Genomic DNA, 21,569 nt, shown 5'->3' with positions numbered 1-21,569 from the left:
TTACCCATGATATACTGGGCAAAATCCACTACCTTTTTTAGGATTTTCCACTCAAAGGCATTGGTGTTTCCATAAGAACATTAGAAACATACGAACATAGAAATAGGAGCAGGAGTAGGGCATCTGGCCCATCAAGCCTGCCCCGTCATTCAATAAGATCATGGCTGATCTGTCCATAAACTCAGCTCCATCTTCCTGCCTTTTCCCCATAGCCCTTAATTCCACTACTATGAAAAAAATCTAACTGTATCTTAAGTATATTTAGTGAAGAAGCCTCAACTGCTTCCCTGGGCAGAGAATTCCACAGATTCACCACTCTGGGAAAAGCAGTTCCTCCTCATCTCTGTCCTAAATCTTCTCTCCAAATCTTGAGGCATTGTCCCTTAGTTCTAGTCTCACTTACTGAGGTAAAGAACTTTCCTACTTCTATCTTATCTATCCTTTTCAAAATGTTACATGTTTCTATAAGATCCCCTCTCATTCTTCTGAATTTCAAAGAGTACAGTCCCAGGCGACTCAATCTCTGCTCATAGGTTAACCCCTTCATCTCTAGAATCAACCTGGTGAACCTCCTCTGCCATGCCAGGCTGTGATGCAGCCTGTCAATACACTCTCGACTACACACCTATAGACGTTTTTTCAAAGGTTTAGATGTCATGCTGAATCTCTGCAGACTTCTAAGGAAGCATGATCATCTTGCTCTAATTCTGCTGAACATTGTGGGTTCTGCTGAACAATGTGGGCATGCTAGTACTGAAATATGTAGTAACACTTGTGGGTTGACCCTGGCGTATTCTTAGATGTGTTGATTGTTGAGGCAAAAGATGCATTTCACTGTATTTTTCAATGTACATGTGATAAAGAAATCTGATTTTGAATTTGAATTTGGGCTTGATAAGACATTGTTTCATTTGGTAGTTCTCCTCTTTCTTTCCAATCCTCATGAAGGGTCTCGGCCTGAACGTCAGGTGTTTGCTCTTTTTCATAGGGCACCTTTCATAGGGCGGCACGCCCGGACTGCTGAGTTGCTCCAGCATTTTGTGTGTGTTACCGAACATAGAGTTTTGTTGAATATACCTATTCTATTAGGGGATGTCACAAAGATTAGGAACAAAAACAGAAAATACTGGAACTAATCTGCAGATCAGGCCACATCTATTGGAAGTGAAACAGAGTGAATGTTTCAGGTCAAAAGTCCTTCATCAGAGCTGAAAAGGAGATGGAAGAATAAAGGTACAGGGAGTGGGAAGGCATTCTGGCATCTTCCATCTTCCATTCCAGTCCTGATGAAGGGACTTGCTCAGAATGTCAACTGTTTATTCATTTCCATGGATGCTGCCTGACCTGGTGAATTCCTCCGGGGGGTGGGGGGGTGGGGAGGTGTGTGTGTCTGTCTCTCTGGATTTCCAGTGTCTGCAGAATCTCTTGTATTTACAAATAAACAAAGACTATCAAATGACTAATGTGTGAACGATGACAAATTGTGCAAATAAATATAAATAAATAATACTGAGAACACGAGTTGTAGAGTCCTTGAAAGTGATTCTGTAGATTAAGATGAGGTTCTTTAGCTATGACCAATACCTCCTCCTTCAATTTGAACATAGAACATAGAGTAATACAGTACAGTACAGGCCTCTTGGCTCACGATGTTGTGCCAACCTTTTAACCTACTCCAAGATCAATCTAACACTAACCTCCCACATAGTCTTCCATTTTTCTTTCATCCATTTGCTTATCTAAGATTCTCTTAAATGTCTCTAATGGATTTGCCTCTATCACCATCCCTGATATATGCACCCACCACTCTCTGTGTAAAATTCCTACCTCTGACATCCCCCCCTATACTTTCCTTCAATCACCTCAAAATTATGCTATCTTGTGTTAAGTATTTCCACCTTGGGGAAAAAGGTGCTGGCTGTCCACTCTATCAATGTCTCTCATCATCTTATAACTCTATCAAGCCACTTCTCACCCTAGAAAAGCCCTAGCTTGCTCAACCTTACCTCATTAACACAAGATCTTTTCTGCACCTTCTCTCAAGCTTCCACATCCTTCCTATAATGAGGTGACCAATCCATATTTGGTGAGATTAATTTTCTGATTGCATCTTGAGGTTTTTGACCATTGATTCACACTAAATGCTCCATATAAAAGTGAGAAATTATTATTGTTTTGAGAAAATTGCCAACTTGAAGATTGCTGGCATCTCTTGACGTTTGCCAAATTGTTTCTTGTTTTGCACCTCACCACAGGGTCTGCACTTTGCGTCATTCACAGGGCACATGTTTGTTGGAATTATCTTGGTGCTTTTGGTGTCCTTTCCATTCTTGAGACTTCTTTATTGGAACAAAAAGCTCTACAACAAAGAACCAAGTGAGATCATGGGTGAGTACGTTTATTCCATCTTTACCCAATATTTCCTTCATGAGGCTACTTGCTCACATTAGGGTTAAGGGGCTGAGTGTTACCTCCCAGCTGCCATTCAGGGTTTTGAGGTTCATGAACTCAAATAATTGCTGTCAGCAGGCTATTTGACAACAATCTTGATCCTGGACTGTACTGTTCTTTGTCTAACTGGATCCACTATCTGGCTGAGGGCAGGACCAAGAATTTAAACAGCAATAGGCTGTAACAAGGATCAATAGCGAGCAGAGGGAGGTTGGAGTTGCCTTGGGTAGAGGAGGACCAAGTTCTCCTAATATAGATGGAAGTATGGAAGAAATTATTTGCCTGGGTACCCTGTGACCTGACAGTTATCCCCTGCTCAGGTCTCTGACTCAATCCAACAATCTCTTTGATCCCTTACCATCAGGCAGCAGGTACCGTGGCATTGGGACAAGAACTGTTAGGATGGGGAACAGCTTCTTTCCCCTGACAGTAAGACTACTGAACTCCCTGCCACCCAGGTCTCATCATGTATGAAGCACCAGTAGCATTATACAGTTTACTTTTTAACTTGTATATGCACCTTATTATATGTTAATTTATTTGTGGTAATATTACTTTATTTGCTATGTGTGTGAGTTATATGCACTGTGTTGTGCACCTTGGTCCGGAGGAACATTGTTTCATTTGGCGGTATCCATGTGTTTGGTTGAATGACAATACACTGAACTTGAACTTGGCTAGGATTCTGGACTGGTAAAGCCTGTGGGAGCCTTTCTCATAATTATATTGAGATGTGGTGGGAAGGCAGTGGTATCAGAGGAATGGTTACATTATCTTGCTTTTAACTGTGGCCTGTCCAATTTCACCAGGATGTAAAGTTACAATGCAGTTAATACTCGTCTGAAGTGTTTCCAATAGATTACCCCAAGGAATATAAGTGCTGTTACCTTAACCATAATTTGAGACTGAAAGTATTTTGTAATTGTTCTTCATCCTCTTCATGTTATTAATTCTAATTCAAAGGTTTTAGTCAATTGATCTCTTAAGAATAGCTTTAGATCTGGCCATGGCACCCATGGCATTGCTGGATTTTGATATTTACTGGGGGGTATCCTGGGCATTGGATATTATTGGACATTTTCTTCATCATTGTAAAGTAATAATAAGTAAAAAATGTGAAGCAAAGCTCCTTCTTGTCGTAGTACAGCCTTTGACCATGATTCTGCACTCAAATAGAAAATTATTGCACAGATAGCAAAGGATCTGGGTGGCAGCTTGAAGATATGTCTTTACCAAAGGAGGTGTAAGGTGCTCCTTCCCGCTGCTAGCCTGCAGGTCACCCTTGGGCAAGGTGTAGCACCTGTTTAGCCCCAGATCAGGGTCATGTGAAGCCATAGGATCAGGTGGTAGATGGTCGTATGAGCAACTGGTGCATATCACAAATCCTGGTTATGTGACCGCTGATGACAGGAAGCCAATCTCTGAAGAGTATTGATAATGGCTAAGGTCACCCATCTTGTAAAGACACTCCCCAGAAGAAGACAATGGCAAACCACTTCTGTAGAAAAATTGCCAAGAAATATCATGGTCAAGAAAAGACAATGATCACCCACACCATCCAACATTCCACATACAAATGAACGAGTAAAGTATACATTCCATGGCTACTTTTTTGAGGTAAACCTGTACACCTGCCTGTTAATGTAAATATCTAATCAGCCAATTATGTGGCAGCAACCAGTGCATAAAAGAGTGTAGACATGTTCAAGAAGTTGTTATTGTTCAGACTAAAGATCATAACGGGGAAGAAATGTGATTTAAGAGACTTTGACCATGGAATGATTGTTGGTGCCAGATGGGGTGGTTTGAGTACCTCAGAAACTGTTGATCTCCTGGGATTTTCATGCACACCATTCTCTATAAATTCTAAAAAAACAACAAAAAATCCAGTTAGCAGTAGTTCCCTGGGCAAAATTGCCCTGCTAATGAGTGAGTTACAGGAGAACGGCCAGACTGGTTCAAGCAGACAGGAAGGTGTCAGTAATTCAATGAACCATGCACTACAACAGTGCTGTGTTGAAGAGCATCTCTGAATGCACAGCACTTTGAATCTCGAAGTGAATGGGCTACAGCAACAGAAGACCATGAATATAAACTCAGTGGTCACTTTATTAGATACAGGAGGTACCTAACAAAGTGCACACTGAGCGTAGGTTACTGAGAAGCATTTGAGCCACTTGTCAGAAGGAAACTTTTATGGAAAAAAGCTAAGAATTTGAACAAATTTCTGTGTCAGAAGGTACTTAAAATACATGGCTATATAAAGAGTGTGTGAAGTGTTGTGGGACTAAATGAAGAGAAACAGGCATCTTCAGACATTGAGCTCATTGAACTGGTTGATATATTGAAGAAATTGAAAGTAGGAAATAAATAAGTAGATTTTCCCATTCTATTTTGTGATTTGAAAGTGCAGTTAAAAAGATTAAAAAGGTTTATATCATCACACACACCAGATGTGGATGTGAAAAGAAAATCAGAATTATGTGCCCTATTTATAGCTTCGTACTGAAATACAGGGCGATGAATTTTGACTCCTGCAAATTGCATTTCATTCGACTGATGACTCCTGAACTTTAGACTAATGAGACCAGCTGAAGTCTATTCTCACTTCACCCTTACATCACAGATTGTAATAGCGTAAATCTCAGTTGCCAAGGGATTTAATTGGGAACATGGTGCCACATTTTAATAACAGCCGTAAATGAGAGCAAACATCCCAGGCTCACGGTCAACAACAGACCGTGGTGCATAGAAAATCTAAAAGTTTCCTTACAGCTTGCAATTGTGCTAAAAAAAAATTAAGAAAAGACTTTTCTGTGTTGCATTGCATGTCTGTATTGAAGACTGGGACAATTGTTTAATCCGAACATGTTTTTTTCATTGTGTTTCTATAACAACGTCCCTATTTTGCTGATCTAATCCATGATGAAATTAGTAGCCACATCTTTCCAGCAGCACTCTTAATTTCTGTTCATTCTGTGTCACAGTTGCACAATAGGTCAGCAAATTAATGATAAAATCGTTTTAAATTGTTGAGAGAAATTCTAGCCTGTAACCTTGCATTAACCTAGTGATATCCTGATAGGGTACAAATGTTTCTTAACCGCCGACTCTGGGTAGGTTGTCTTTAAACCACATGATGGAAATGCGCAATAGAATTTTAATAGAAGTTAAAACACAAAAGGCAGGAACTACCTGGACATTGTCCAACACCTTCAAGCTGTTGCTTGCAGTCCCCCTCCCACCTATGCTCACCAAAGTCAGATGTAGAAGCAGATGTCAGGATACTAAGAAGCCTCAGGAGGTATACACCCAGTGTCCACTTTATCAGCCACCTTCTATACCTAATAAAGTGGCCACTGAGTGTATATTTGTGATCTGCTTCTGTTGTAGGTCATCCACTTCACGGTTCGGCATGTGTGCTGCGAGATGTCCTTCTGCACAGCACTATTGTAAAGCATGGTTATTCGAGTTACTGTCCCCTTCCTGTCAGCCTGGACCAGTCTGGCCAGTCTCCTCTGACCTCTCTCATTAACAAAGCTACTTTTGCTCACAGAACTGCTGCTCACTGATGTTATTTTGGTTTTTTTTTGCACCATTCTCTATAAACTCAATAGAGACTGTTGTGTGTGAAAATCACAGGATAGCAGCGGTTTCTGAAATAATTGAACCGCCCCATCTCACACCAACGATCATTCCACGGCCACTTAGATCACATTTCTTCTTCATTCTGATATTTGGTCTCTGGAACAACTGAACCTCTTGGACATGCCAGCAGTGTTTTATGCTTTGGATTGCTGCCGCATGATTGGCTGATTAGATATTTGCATTAACAAGCTGGTGTGACTAATAAAGTGGCTACTGAGTATATTTTTCAGGCTCTGCCCCAGAACCCTCCACAGAGCTTCGGTAAGAATTACACCATTGATTCCTGTTAAACATGTACAATAGTTCAACAGTTTTAAATGTCCCTGAAATTTAGAAACATTTCAATAATATAATTGATCCAATAATTAATTTGTTGTCAAGTATTGAAAATAATAATTGTATTGAGTTGGTTTATTGGTTTCAGTTGTAACAAGACAGTGTGAAATTGCTATTGAACTATTTCTAAATGTAGCTGATAATCAGGACATTTACAAATAACTGAAGAGGTTTAATCATTGGGGTTAATTGTGTAAATTGAGTCTAAGTAAAGAAAAAAGAACCACATACCTGGATTTTCCTTTTCAATCGAATCTGGCATCCTGTTCAATGAATGGCATTACACCATGTATCCAGCTTCTCAGCATGGCTGAGCTCCACATCTGCTCTTAGTGTGGAGTACAGCAGCATACGAGGAGGTCTGATACACCAAGACCTGACCTGCAGCATGTTCCTGACATCTACGATACAATGTGCAATGTAGGAGTCAGACATGAACGCTGAAGCCAGCTGTTTTCCGCAGGACTGCTGGGTAAAAATCAGCATGATACGGCACATTAAAATGCAAATCATCACATATTACACATTAAGTAAAATAATTAATGTTAATGCACCACCTTCCCTATTCCGCAGGCAGAGCATCTCCAGTAGATGTGTGTGATCTCTGATCATCTCACCTATCATAAAATGTGAGGGGTGATTTCTCTGTGTGTTGCTGGGAGATCTTTACAAGTCTGGACTTCATTGTTGGAGGCCACATTAACTCCAAAGGTGGGGAGGACTGACAGATATGGCAGCATCTGTCATCCAGAATTCCTCGAAACAGAGTGGAGACATATAAATGCAGTACATAGAAGTCACAGCCACTGCTATTGGTGGAGTTTGATTGGAGGAAGGAGTCACAGCACTGGTTACGATGATGGATTATCCTGAAGCATAACTGGGTGTCTTTCAATTGGATGATCACTGGGCTTCATTTCTATATATTTCTTTCCTTTCCTCCCTTATCTGATAGGAGTTTATAGGATTGTGAGAAACATTGATAGGGTAGACTGCTAGTATCTTTTTATAGAGTCGTAGAGCACTACAGCACAGAAACAGGCCTTTCAGCCCATTTACTCTGGTCTTTTGGTTGTGGTCTTCTGACTCGTCCTAGCAACTTGCTCCTGGACCATAGCCTTCCATACCCCTCTCAACTATTTACCTACCCAAAGGTCTGTTAAACGTTACAATTGAACTCATATCCACCACTTCCATGGGCAGCTCGTTCCACGCACACCACCCTCTGAGTGAAGTAGGCAGCATCTGTTGTCCAGTAAATTCCCAACTCAGAGTGGATACGTATAATTCCAGAGTATACCGTATGTCTGTGTGAATTGGCTGAACACCAACAGTTTGCTCAAACCCTCTAGGCATTATTTGACTTGATCAGTTATTTTAACATCCCCAGTGAAAAAAGTTGTTTAAGGCAAGTAAAACTAGTACATTCCATTTCACATAGCTGGGAGAGTAATTTTGTGTAAACTGATTACATAAAACAGATTGGTAAGGGTACTTCATAGCAGCTCCACCTGGAATCTCTTAATCATCCAGATCAATGTGATTACTTTTGGATAAAACAAGGCCAAAGAAACATCTGTTGTGAAAAATATAATTTTAATTTCATAGGCTTTGATATAAAACCATTTTCATGTCTATATTGCCCAGAAGAGTTCAGTACAATAGATGTTTGCACTGTTACTGAAGAAACAGTGCAAATAGGGAGCATAACGCCACTACAATGCCAGTGACCCAGGTTCAGTTCCTGTCGCTGCCTGTAAGAAGTTTTTACGTTCTCCCCATGACTGCTTGGGTTTCCTCTGGGTGCTTCGGTTTCCATTTTTTCCAAAGACGTACAGGTTAGTAGGTTAATTAGTTACATGGGTGTAATTGAATATGTTACCGTGCTGTATCTCTAAATAAACATTATCTGAATAGAATTAGCCTCCATTATTTTCTATTTGAGATCACTCACGTAGTAGACAAAATCTGAGGAAATCCAAGATGTGTTATTATGGAATATCCATTTCTGCAAAATTCTTGCTCAATTCTAGTATAGCAAGCAACCGGTGATCCCATGGGTCATGGGTTTGCGCCTCTGATGGACTGTGTCCTCTCCTGGCTGCAAGCCTGGGTGGGAAGATTTGAAGAGCTGGCTGTTGCCCATGCAGTGGGTTCCCCCTCTCCACGTCACTGATGTCGTCCAAGGGAAGGGCAAGCGCCGATACAGCTCAATTCTAATCCATACAAAACAGAGTAATCCTTTCTTTTGGAAGCCTTAATTGCTGCACAGAACTTAAACCTAAAAGGTGAACACAGTTTGTACTGACTGAAAGCACTGATTGCCATGTTTTATAACAGATTTTACACAGGCATTGTGAAAACAGTATTTTCTGAAAATTATGTTTGAATTTTTACAGAATTAAATGAAAATCACTGAATTTATTCTATTACAATTCAAAAATAATAATCACATGTTTGACATCAATGCAAGATTAGAGATGCTTTTGATCAGTCTTAACTTGCAAAGTTGTAAAAATAATGATGTACACCGCTCTGTTGTCCTTTCAAAACCTTGGACAGCATGCAGAGATTTGCTCAAAAGTTCGAAGGGGTGAGATACAGTACTTATAAGGAACAACAGGAAAGGCTGATATTGTTTCCTTTGAAAGGTTATGAGGAAACTTAAATTAGTTAGTCTGGTTTGTGAGAGGATTTGACCAGTGATATAAAACTGTTACCACTGATGTAAAGACATTACTGCAGGTGACTCTGATTTATGTTTGCATATGGACATGAGATTGCTTCTTAATATAGCAAGATGTCAAGCTAGATGCAATGTTTATAAAGCACCAAAGGGGATTTCTTGCAAATATTCTAGAAACATCTAGCAGATGCCATTTTAATACTTAAGTATCACATTTATAATGGATAAAATGATATGTCCTAAATTAGTTAAATTCTTTGTTTTACACAATTTAATTATGTTTGCATGTATTCAGAATTAGCTCACCGAGAAATGATTTACAATTATTTGCCTTCAGCATTTTCTCTTTGCCATGCATTAAAGAACAGAATTCATCTTGCCTAGTGTTGGAAAACGAATTAAAACTCCATAGGCTGTAGAATGGCCGATGGAATTTAATGCAGACACTTTGGGAGGGCAAACCATGGTAGGACTTGCACAGTAAATGGTAAGGTACTGAATAGTGTGATAGAACAGGGAGATCTGGGAATAGAGATCCATACTTCCTTGAAAGTACGATCACAGGTAGGTAGGGGTGTAAGGAGAGCTTTAGTCACATTGGCCTTCATAAATCAAAGTACTGATTACAGAAGGTAAGATGCTATGTTGAAGTTGTATAAATTGATGGTGAGGCCTAATTTGGAGAACTGTGTGCAGTTCAGGTCACCTACCTACAGGAAAGATTTCACTAAGATTGAAAGAGTACAGAGATGCACAGTCAAGCATCCGAGTCATCACATTGTCAAGTTCGCCAATGAAATGACAGTGGTGAGGCTCATCACCAACAATGTGAGATGACCTACAAAGATGAGGTGCAAGAGATCAGTGCTTGGTTTCAGGCAAATAACCTCTTCCTCAATGTCAGCAAGACAAAGGAGATTGTTCACAAACACGAGAAAATCTGCAGATACTGAGAATCCAAGCAGTCCTGATGAAGGGTCTCGGCCTGAAATGTCGACTGTTTACTCCTTTCCATAGATGCTGCCTGGTCTGTCGAGTTCCTCCAGCATTTTGTGTGTCTTGCAAAGGAGATGGTTATCAGCTTCAGGAGAACTCACACCATTCACATCTCACTTTACACTGGTTGGCACAGCAGTAAGAACCGTGAGCAGTTTCAAACTCCTGGGAGTGCACATCTCACACAACCTCTCATGGTCCCAGAACACATTCTACACAATCAGGAAGGCTCACCAATGCCTCTATTTTCTGAGGAGGTTGATGAGGGCTGGACTTTGCACATTTTTACTCATGTCATTCTACAAATGTGCAGTAGAGAGCATCCTAACAGGTTGCTTCACTGGTTGGTATGGAAATTGCACTGTGCTGGACAGGAAGGAATGGTTAGTCAAAACTGGCCAATGCATCACCGGCACCATGGATTGCTTGTCCCACTTCCATCAGGAAGGAGGCTACATAGCATCCACACCAGGGCCACCAGACTCAAAGAGTTACTTTCCTCAAGCAGTAAAGCTGATCAACACCTCCACTCACTAACCCATTCCTCCACACTCCCCCAGCACACTACTTGGTAATTTCCTGTCAATTATCTTATGTACAGACACTCTTGTGTCTAGCTATGTCTATGTATATAACCTATCTTATGTTTTTATATCTACTGAGTTTATAATATAAAGTTATTCTGTTTTTTTATCTTAATATGTTTTCTGGTGCTGCATTGGAGTGAGCAACAATTGTTCAAAGTATATTGATTATCAAAGAATGTATAAATTGTACAACCTTGAGATTAGACTGCTTACAGGCAGCCACAAAATAAGAAACCTGAAAGAACCCAATTTTAAAAAGAAGCCAACACCAAATGCACAGAGTGAGAGAAAAAAAAAATAGCAAATCATGCAAATGGTAAAAGCAAGCAGCAACATTCTGAATCAGATTGAATCCACAGGCCTGGAGCCTGGAGCAGCTGGAGCAGGCCCATAATTTCAGTCTCAGTTCATCACACAGCAGGACAACTCACTGCGAAGCCCACAGGCCTGGAGCCTGGAGCAGCTGGAGCAGGCCCATAACTTCAGTCTCAGTTCATCACACAGCAGGACAAATCACTGCGAAGCCCACAGACTCGGAGTGAGGAGCAGCCAGAGCAGTCTCAGAGCCTCAGTGCCATGGAGAGAGGAATAAATGTCCTGGAAGAGCGAGTGGAATTGGCCCAATGCTTGCCTCCAGTCCGGATACCTTGCCTTTTCAGTCCACCTGGGCAGGTATTTAAATTGTCCAAACACAGGGTTGTCCCGCACACTAGGACCCTGGCCCCACTGCAGTGAATGGCTCCGGGCCTGTACCCCAGCATCCAACCTGAGGCTGTGTCCAACCATTCCAAACTGGCTCAGCGCTGAGATCCAACCTCGCTCCCAGTTTAGGCGGACAGGCTCCGAAACTCCTCTGCACCGATTCCTCTCTAATTCACTCTCTCCAACTCCATCTCGACCTCGCTCTGACCACGTCTCCTCGAACATGCCACATGTCCACCCAGCTCAACCCACAAGTCAGCCTCATCTTCTCTCACCTCTTCATTGTTTGCAGTGATAATTTACCACAATTTACCACAGAAAATGTGTTATTAATAAAATAATAACACATTTTTTTGCCTTATTTACCACCAGTAAGCTGTCGCCCAGCTTCAGTAGTGCTAACTGAAAGATTATTTTGTTATTTTTTTGAAGTTGTGTACTGGAAATGACATTAAACAATTTTGAATCTTGAATCTTAAAGCTACAAGGATGTTGCCAGCTCCTGAAGACTTGGGTTATAGGGAAAGGTTAAATAGGTTAGGACTTTTCCCCTGGACAATAGGAGAATGAGGGAGAGGCATACAAAATTATGAGGGGTATAGATGGGTAAATTCAAGCAGGTTTTGCCCATTAACACTGGGTAAGAGTAAAACGGGGAGTTCATAGGTTAAAGGTGAAAGGTAAAATATTTAAGAGGAACATGGGGGAGCTTCTTCACTCAGAGGCTAGTGCAAGTGTGGAACAAGTTGCAAGTAGAAGCCGTGGATGCAAGTTTGACTACAACATTTAAGAGAAATTTTGATAAGTACAAGGATGGGAAGCATATGCAGAGCTGTGGGCCAGGTGTGGGCAAGATGAAATAACAGTTCCACATGGATTAGGTGAGTGAAGGGCTTGTTTCGTGCTGTAGTATTCTATAATTCTAATACATCGGAAGAGTGATTCCATGACATAGCATTCCAAATTGGAAACGTGCACTTGAGCATGGCACAATGGAAATAATTGGATTAATTCTCAGAACTGTATTCTCTGTGGGTGGCAATCTTCACAGGGACTGCAGTATGGCAAAAGCTATTCGGTTACAAAAGCTTTTTGTCTTTGATTACATCTAACTTGCCATTATTTGAGAAGCATATCTAATTACTACCTGCACTTACCTTTACTATTTGGACTGATTATTTTAACTTATGATTTATTCCAGGCAAGCCTATTATCTTTTTCTGACAAAGTACTTAGTTTCAATTTTTGTATCTCAACACCAATTTCTTCACTTTAACGAGTTTGCACACTTCTCAACATTCCTGTCCGTCAGTATAGGCTGCTCATACAATTTGCGTATTTAAAATGCTGGATTTATTACATTAGAAATTAAACAGAATTTGCAAGTGGATTGATGAAAGCAGAATGGTAATGTTGTGGATAATGACAGCCCTCTCATGACTCTCATGTTGCTCGTACAACAGCATTGACAAACTTCATTGCTGTGATTGAGATTGAAACAGAGCATCCAATGTATTTAGAGCCATCCTCTATGGACTGCATCCATTGGTTAAAATTGCTCTACTTTAACAGGGAGAAGGTACTGTAGGTTTTTTTTACACAAGTATTCAATTCTCCTTCCTTTAAATAGACTACTTTTCCACAGAAATTGAGTTTGTTAGCGCAATGCTTTACGGCACCAGTGATCAGTGATCGGGTTTCAATGCCTGCCACTGTCTGTAAGGAGTCTGTACGTTCTTCCCGTGACTGTTGAGACTTCCTCTGGGTGCTTCGGTGTCCTCCCACATTCCGATGACATATGGGTGAGGGTTAGCAAGTTGAGGGCATGCTGTGTTGGCACTGGAAATGTGTCAACACTCGTGGGCTGCCCCCAGCCCATTTATGATGCAAACGATGCACTTCACTGCATTATTTGATGTACATGTGACATATAAGGCTGATCTTTAATCTTAAATATTAAATATTTCTTTACTCTGTGGTTGATACCCTTGCCCGTCTGTAGCTGATTGACTGACAGTATTGCCAACAGACATGGTTGTAGAAATATAAAAGATGTAGTAGTAGGAATGAACTGGAATAAAGCTGATTCACAATGTTGTGATGAAATGTATTTTTTGTTTACTTATTGTAATTCCCAGAGTATGTAACCCTGTATATTTCTATAACACAGCTGCGGCGTAGGGTCAATATTATGCTAACCAGTAAAGCAATTAGTTGTGAACCCAGCTCAGTCTATCACAAAACCCAGCTTCATCTCCGCTGACTCTATCTACACTCCCTGTTGCTCAGAAGAGCGACTGATATAATCAAAGACTTCTCCTAATATAGGGCTAAAGAAACAATAGCTTTAAAAATACACACCACCAGGCTCAAGAGCAGCTTCTGTCACTCTTCTATAGGGCTCTTGAAAGGTCCTTTTGTACAATAAAGAGGAACTCTTGATCTCTTCAGACTGACAGCATGAATATTGATTCCTCTTTCTGGTTTAAAAAAACTTCCCCCATTCCTCTATTCCCCACTCTGACATTTTACCTGCTGTCACATGCCTATCACTTTCAATGGTCCCTTCCTCCTTCAATTTCTCTGATGGTCCACTCTCCTCTCTCACCAGATTCATTCTTCTCCAGCCCTTGACCTTTCCCTCCCACCTGTCTTCAAGTATCACCATCCAGCTATCTGCCTTCCCCTCCCCCATCTTTTTATTCTGGCGTCTTCCTGAAGAAGGATCTTGGTCAGAAACGCCAACTATTTGTTCATTTCCATGGATGTTGCCTGGCCTGCTGAGTTCCTTCAGCATCTTGTGTGTGTGGCTCTTAATCCCTTAGTCTACCTTGAAATGACCCTTGCATTTTATTTATCCAGCTGCACTGCATTTTCTCTACAACACTACATCCTGCACTCTGCTTTTGTACTACTTCCATTTTACTTACGTTTGTAAAGATCTGCCCGGAAGGCATGCAATACAAAATTTACCATTGTATTCTGGTGCAGTTCACAATAATAAACCGATTACTAAATACCTTGGTGATTCTACCTGACCCGTTTAAGTGTCTCCACCATTATATGCTGGGTATGGGCTTAAGACTGGCCTCATCGCCCAATAAACAGAATCCATTTAAAGAAGAAAGGAAATGGAACTTTTGGCAGGAACTACAATTCCTCCCAATATAAGTGTGCTATTCCCCAGAAAATTGCAGTGAGCTTTGTGTAATTATACAAACGTTGTGTACAATGCAGTGCAAGGCTGTATGAACACCAGGTCTGATTGGCAAGCACATTACCAGATCACCTTTACTCTAGTTGGTAATATCAATGCCACTATATGCATATGTTTTGTTAATGACATCTGCAGTACAATGGAGGGGTATGTTGGTGGGACATGTAGATAGATCTTAGAGTAGGTTATAAGATCAGTACAACATCTTGGGCCGAAGGGCTTGGATTAAGCTGTAGTCCAATAAAGGTAATGGGAAAGCTCTTGTTTCTATAACTTCATTTTGTAAATGCACAAGGACAAACCAAACATTATTATATAATATCTTTACTATCTCTAGTGTATGTTCAATCATTCTGTTATATTTTTCCTGATTTCCTCTATTTTTTTAAATGATACTTTTTCCCTCAGAGTTGAAGCATGAAATTCATGTTTGGAGGCTCACTGCTCAGCGCATTAATCCAGCCAGTCGTGAAGAGACTGCAGTGAAGTGTCTGCTGATGCAGAAGGTTCTCACCTTGGAGAACGTGCTTGGGAAAAAGCTTAGGACCTTTCAAAGGTTTGTCTTTTCTTCCATTTTGCTTTAAACTTTGACTGGGATAGGAATGACAATGAAATTGAAGCCTATATAAATTTCATGCCATCTTAAATGTTTTATTTTCTCTCCCAGGCAGTTAATCAAAGGTTTCAAAGAACATCCCGAGATGCTTTTTCTTTCAAACCATCCTTGAATGAATGACAGTTAAATGTTAGAACCCCAGATTCTCCTCCAGCTCCCCTCCCTCCTGTGCGTAAGCGGCAGCAAGCAACAATCCCCCCTCCCCCCACCAGCAAAAATAGCATCAGCACTCACCACCGAGCACTCAAGCATGCAGTAAAGAAACAGCAAGGACACAGACTTGCAGTTCCCCAAAGATTACCTGTTCACCCGGTATTCGACACACCACAGGCTCTCTCTCTCCCTATTAAGGGAGAAAGATGTGTTTCCGTTTCACAGTGAGGGGGAGAAAGAACAAACAGCTCACTAGTTTATGATGTTAAAAGTCTGTCGTGTCGTTTTTTCCAAGCTCTGTGCCCAAAGATCTTGGGTCTCTGGGCACACAGCCTTAGCTAGATCTTCCGACTCCTACGACACACTGATCTCCTGCCAGGACACCGACCTTTGATCATCCATCTCCAGAGCCACAAGATCTCGGACCTCCGAAGGCAAACAAAGCTCTTTGGCCACGCCCTTGGCATGTCGAATAACGACCAGTCGTGAAACTCCCAGAACGGGTCCCATTCCCACAAAGAACCGTAGTCAGCGTGTAACTCCAGGTCAGGGTCTTCAAAAGAACCCTGAAAGGGGAAAATAGAGATATTAAAGATAGAAATAGAGCTGTTTCTGAAGATGCAAACAAAGGGGTCACTGTTCGGCGTCACTGACTCTCCAAAGCTCCTCCTCCTATCTGATCAACCATTCTAGTTATCTCCCCCACCCTTTCTATGTATTACCTCAGTCACAGCACTGCACTGTAAACACTTTAAACCATTTTTATAATGCTGTTTATTTGATAAATACATGCTGGTACCTAAGCATTTTTGCACATTTTATTCCATGTCTATGCTTTCACCTCGAGATTTATTTTTATATAATCCTTTGTGAAGCCTCCATCGGTCAGGGTCGACCATGGATGTTGTCTGGACAGTATGATATGGAAAGCAAGCTGTGGCCCATGTAGCCAGCTCCACCTCTCCACGCATCTGATGAATCTAAAGGAAAGCCAGTGACCGATACAGCTTGGTACCAGCAGTGTTGCAAGAGTAGCCAGACAGTATTGAGCTTGACGTAGGACTGCCTTAGGGACTCCAGCTCCAGGGTTTTCCCTTGGGGATTACTCCTGAAGCCTTCCCCAGAGTGGGTATAGCTGCAAAGCAGCGGAGGTTTGAGAACAGATTTTTCCTTCTCCTTGATGAGCTGCCAACCAGAGCTGACGAGCCCCAATCCGCCAAAGCAACTGGTTTTAAGGTGCCAGTAAATCGCCTTTGACCCTTTCCTCTTGGTAGAAATGGTTCTGCCAGGCTTATTAGCTAAGCCACATATAAACTACAGGAGCTGGACTTAGTTGTCAGAGGTTATTTGAGGCACACGCCATTAGGAGCATTTGACAGGTAGTGGGAGCTTGTCCCCATTACCACCCTCCAATATAACAACCTTCAGGAACCATAGTTCTGTATTCTTTATAATTGTTAAATTTTTTGTTATTGTTGCATGTCACATCCTGACCAACACACCACAGCAAATTCCTAATATAAGTCAACGTATACGGCAGATAAAGTTGATCTTGAATAAAGTTAATTGTTGATCCATGTGTGGCGAGAGGCCCAGGCGAGGATGGTGAGGATGCAAGTGCTGCAGTATCCCAGACTAGAATCAAGACGTGATACGAGACTGAAACAAAGACAGGTTTCTAAACAAGACCCTGGAAGAAAATCCAAAGTTGAGCCTCAGTTCAGGTGTTCTTTAAATATTAAAATCCTGGTGCCAAACCATGGCTGCCAACTAGATTAGATTAGATTCAACTTTATTGTCATTGTGCCAAGTACAGATACAAAGCCAATGAAATGCAATTAGCATCTAACCAGAAATGCAAAGAATAGTGTTATTTACAAAATAACTGCGAATAAAAAGTACTGCAGCACACAAATATAAAAGTACTGAGACAGTACAACATTTGTGCAGTACTGCTTAGCGCTGTGATGTGAGGTTCCGCAGGGTCACAGCCTCAGGGAAAAAGCTCTTCCTGAGCCTGCTGGTGTGGGAGCAGAGGCTCTTGTAGCGCCTACTGGATGGGAGGAGAATAAAAAGTCCATGGTTAGGGTGAGATGCATCCTTGATAATGCTTTTTGCCCTGCCCAGGCAGCATTTATGGTAGATGTTCTCAATGGTGGGCAATTGTGTGCCGATAATCCACTGGGCAGTTTTCACCACACGCTGGAGTGCTTTGTGGTCCGATACGTGACAATTGCCATACCACACTGAGATGCAGTTGGTGAGTATGCTCTCAATGGCACAGCGGTAAAAGTCCACGAGGACTTTACTGGGGCAACCTGAATTTTTAAAGAAGCCATGCCAGCTGTACATATTCCAGAGAGTTAAAGTGTCTAAACCCCAAAGGCTGGTGTGGTTGGGTGCATGTCATAACAGGACCCCTTCCTCTACAGCTGGCTCCTGATGGCCCTGGCTGCTCTGAGAGATGATGATGATAGTCTTCGATGGGAGCCAGATACAAGATGTCCCTTTCAGGAACTCAGCATCATTTCTTGGGTCCGAATCCTTCCCAGTCCACGAGGAACTGCCAAACACCCCGAACAGCTCGTGAATCCAGAATTCTTTTTAGGGCGAAGACCTCTTCCCTATAAACAAATCTGGCTGGTGGTGGGATCAATGCTAGTGTGGCCAAAGGACTGGTGTTTACAGATTTTAATTTGGAAATGTGGAAGATAGGATTGATCCTGAAGGTCTTGGGGAGCAGCAAGGTGCAAGACACTGGGTTTACATTCTTGAGAACCTAGAAGAGTCTAATGAACTTAGATGCCAGCTTCCTAGATTCCACCCGGAGAGCAATTCCTGAGTTGACAGCCAGACCTGTTGCCCAGGCTGCAAATCTGGTTCCTGTCTTCTCTTGTGACTTGCTTTTATTTCAGCCTTCTGGATAGAGGCCAACAAAATCTCCTTTGCCCCTGTCCATTTTTCCTTGCAGCATCAGATGAGATCTTCAGCTTCAGGAGTCCCAAACTTTGCCTCCTGCTCAGGGAAAAGTGATGGAGAATATCCAAATTGGCATTCGAATGGGGACATCCCATGCGCAGAATGCTGTGAAAAGTTATGGGTGACATCAGCCCATATCAAATGGTCGCAGCAGTCATCTGGTGAAACCCAGCCGAAAGACTTGATGTTGCCCCAATCAGGGTACAGAATGCCCTCCAACAATGAGATGCGAATTAAGATCATAAGACCATCAGACATAGAAGCAGAATTAGGCCATCTAGCCCATCGAGTCTGCTCTGCCATTGCCATTCAATTATGGCGGAACCTTTTTTTTTCCTCCTCCTCAATCCAAGTTCCCAGCCTTCTCTGTGAAACCTTTAATGCCATGTCCAATCAAGAACCTATCAATTTCTTCCTTAACTACACCCACGACCTGGCCTCTATAGCTGCATGTGGCAACAAGTTCCACAAATTCACCACCCTTTGGCTAAAAAAAATTCTTTGCATCTCTGTTTCGAAATGGCGCCCTTCTATCCAGAGGCCATGCCCTCTTGTCCTAGACTCTCCCACCATGGGAAACATCCTTCTGCAGCCTACCTGTTTCCTCAACACTACCTGTCCCTCCACCAATCTTCATATCATCTGTAAACTTGTCAACAAAGCCATCTATTCCATCATCTAAATCATTGATATACAGCATAAAAAGAAGTGGCCCCAACACCAACCCTACGGAACACCACTAGTCACTGGCAGCCAACCAGAAAAGGATCCTTTTATTCCCACTGGCTGCCTCCTACCAATCAGCCAATGTTCTAACCATGTTAGTAATTTTCCTGTAATATCATGGGCTGTTAACTTGGTAAGCAGCCTCATGCGTGGCACCTTGTCAGTTGAAGACTGTGATCTGAAACAATGTCCATCAGAAGTCGATGGATCCTAAAGATCAGGTGCAGGACAATTTTGGCCGTCTCCGTTGCAGATGGTAGTTTGCCAAGGCAATGAATTTGCAGGCCTTTGAAAAATTATCTATAATTACCAAGTTGATGGACTTCCCCTTGGAAAGTGGAAGACCTGTGACAAAGTGTATGGAGATGTGAGCCCATCGTCTGTCTGGAACAGGTAGAGGGTGAAGAAGCCCTTGAGGTTGGGCGCAGGGCTCCTTGTTCTGGGCTCACACCTTGCGTGCCCTCACATATTGCCAGCCCTCTCTCACCATTCCAGGCCACCAGTATCTCCTCTTAATGAACTTGAGGGTCCTTACAATCCCTGGGTGAGCGGTCTTTCTTGATGCGTGTCCCTGTTGAAGTACCTGTGACCTGAAAGAACTTGGGACAAACAGACAATCTAGAAGACCATTCTTGGGAATCTTCCCTTCCACCTGTGTCTTACAACTAAGTGCGTCAATTCTCAATCGAATTGGCACTATCACCCTAGCCTGGGGCAAAATGGTGGTAGGCTACTCCTCTCTTTTGGGTTTGTCAATCTGATGAGACAGGGCGTCCGGTTTCTGATTTTTTGGACCCTGGTCGATAGGTCAGGATGAAATTGAAGTGGTTAAAGAAAAGAGATTACCTGGCCTGCTTGGAATTCAGCTTTTTGATCTCCTGAATATAGGACAGATTCTTGTGGTCTGTCCTTACAACAGAAGGGTTTTTGGTCCCCACAAGCCAGTGTTGCCATTGTTCCAAAACCCAGTTTGATTGTGTGCAGCTCTCTATTTCCAATGTCATATTTCACCTCTGTCAGGAATAGCACACACACAGGTGCAGTTTATTGCCTGAAGGTGTCCATTGAGACAACACTGTACCCACTCTGATGTCTGAGGCCTCCACCTCCATGATGAAGGGAAGGTGCAGGTTAGGTGCAACCAAAAAGGGAGCTGTCATGAACCGCTGTTGGAACTCCGCTCAACAGGACAGTGCAACTCCCATCCCTGTCTAGCTGAGGTGCTCTGGAACTAGAGAGAGCGGGAGGGTCTCTAGTTCAGGAGCAAACCAAGGAGATGCCCTAAGGGATCCAGTCACCAGATCCCATGTAAGGGAGAGGCTTCTAAACATGGAACCTGGAGTTTAAACACCAATGAACACTGAATGAGGAAGCCATGGCAAGAACCCAGGTCACTGCTGAATCTCTCTGGGGCCAGAAGACGGACTGCCTCTGTAGAGCGACCGACAGCCTCACCCGAGCGACTCTGGCTTCCATCTTGAGATAGTTGGGACATGACGACCTGGAGGGCTTGGATCTCCATGCTCTGTCTAGAAATGTTCTTGCTGTGGCAGGCCACAGCTGACGAGAGGCTCTGATACCCCCGCTGAGCCAATGCTAGGCTCAATCATACTCTATTGAGAGACCTAGTCAAGGGTGGTAAGGACCAAGGTGCTGGGGAAGTGGAGGGATGGGTTAGTAAATTTGCTGATGACACAAAGGTTGGTGGTGTTGTGGATAGTGTGGAGGACTGTCAGAAGTTACAGCAGGACATCGATAGGATGCAAAACTGGGCTGAGAAGTGGCAGGTAAGTGTGAAGTGGTTCATTTGGTAGGTCAAATATGATGACAGAATATAATATTAATGGTAAGACTTGGCAGTGTGGAGGATCAGAGCGATCTTGGAGTCTGAGTTCATAGGATGCGCAAAGCAGCTGTGCAGGTTGACTCTGTGGTTAAGAAGGTGTACGGTGCATTGGCCTTCATCAACCGTGGGATTGAGTTTAGGAGCCGAGAGGTAATGTTGCAGCTATATAGGACCCTGGTCAGACCCCTCTTGGAGTACTGTGCTCAGTTCTGGTCGCTTCACTACAGGAAGGATGTGAAAATCATAGAAAGGGTGCAGATGAGATTTGCAAGGATGTTGGCTAGATTGGGGAGCATGTCTTACGAGAATAGGTTGAGTGAACTTAGCCTTTTCTCCTTGGCGTGATGGACAATGAGAGGTGACCTGATAGAGGTGTGTAAGATGATGAGAGGCATTGATAGTGTGGATAGGCAGAGGCTTTTTCCCAGGGCTGAAATTGCTGGCATGAGAGGGCACAGGTTTAAGGTGCTTGGAAGCAGGTGCAGAGGAGATGTCAGGGGTAAGTTTTTTACGCAGAGTGCGTGGAATGGGCTGCTGGCGACAGTGGTGGAGGTGGTACGATACGGTCTTCTAAGAGACTCCAGGATAGGTACATGGAGCTTAGAAAAATAGAGGGTTATGGGTTA

The 21,569-nt window shown here is 42.5% G+C and overlaps 1 protein-coding gene across 1 annotated transcript in view; it reads left to right on the top strand.

Moving 5' to 3' along the window:
- The window catches only part of oca2 (oculocutaneous albinism II), a 509,488-nt gene that overhangs the window by 307,493 nt on the left and 180,426 nt on the right, over window positions 1-21,569 (top strand). Inside the window, exons 15-16 of the mRNA XM_073041884.1 lie at window positions 2,256-2,388; window positions 15,032-15,179. Coding sequence (XP_072897985.1) covers window positions 2,256-2,388; window positions 15,032-15,179 — 281 coding nt within the window. The remainder of the gene's footprint in view (window positions 1-2,255; window positions 2,389-15,031; window positions 15,180-21,569) is intronic.

Source organism: Hemitrygon akajei, chromosome 4 (assembly GCF_048418815.1).
Source record: "Hemitrygon akajei chromosome 4, sHemAka1.3, whole genome shotgun sequence".
Taxonomy (NCBI): Eukaryota; Metazoa; Chordata; class Chondrichthyes; order Myliobatiformes; family Dasyatidae; genus Hemitrygon; species Hemitrygon akajei.
The sequence above is the reverse complement of the archived record's forward strand: the minus strand, read 5'-3'. Positions and strand labels throughout refer to the sequence as shown.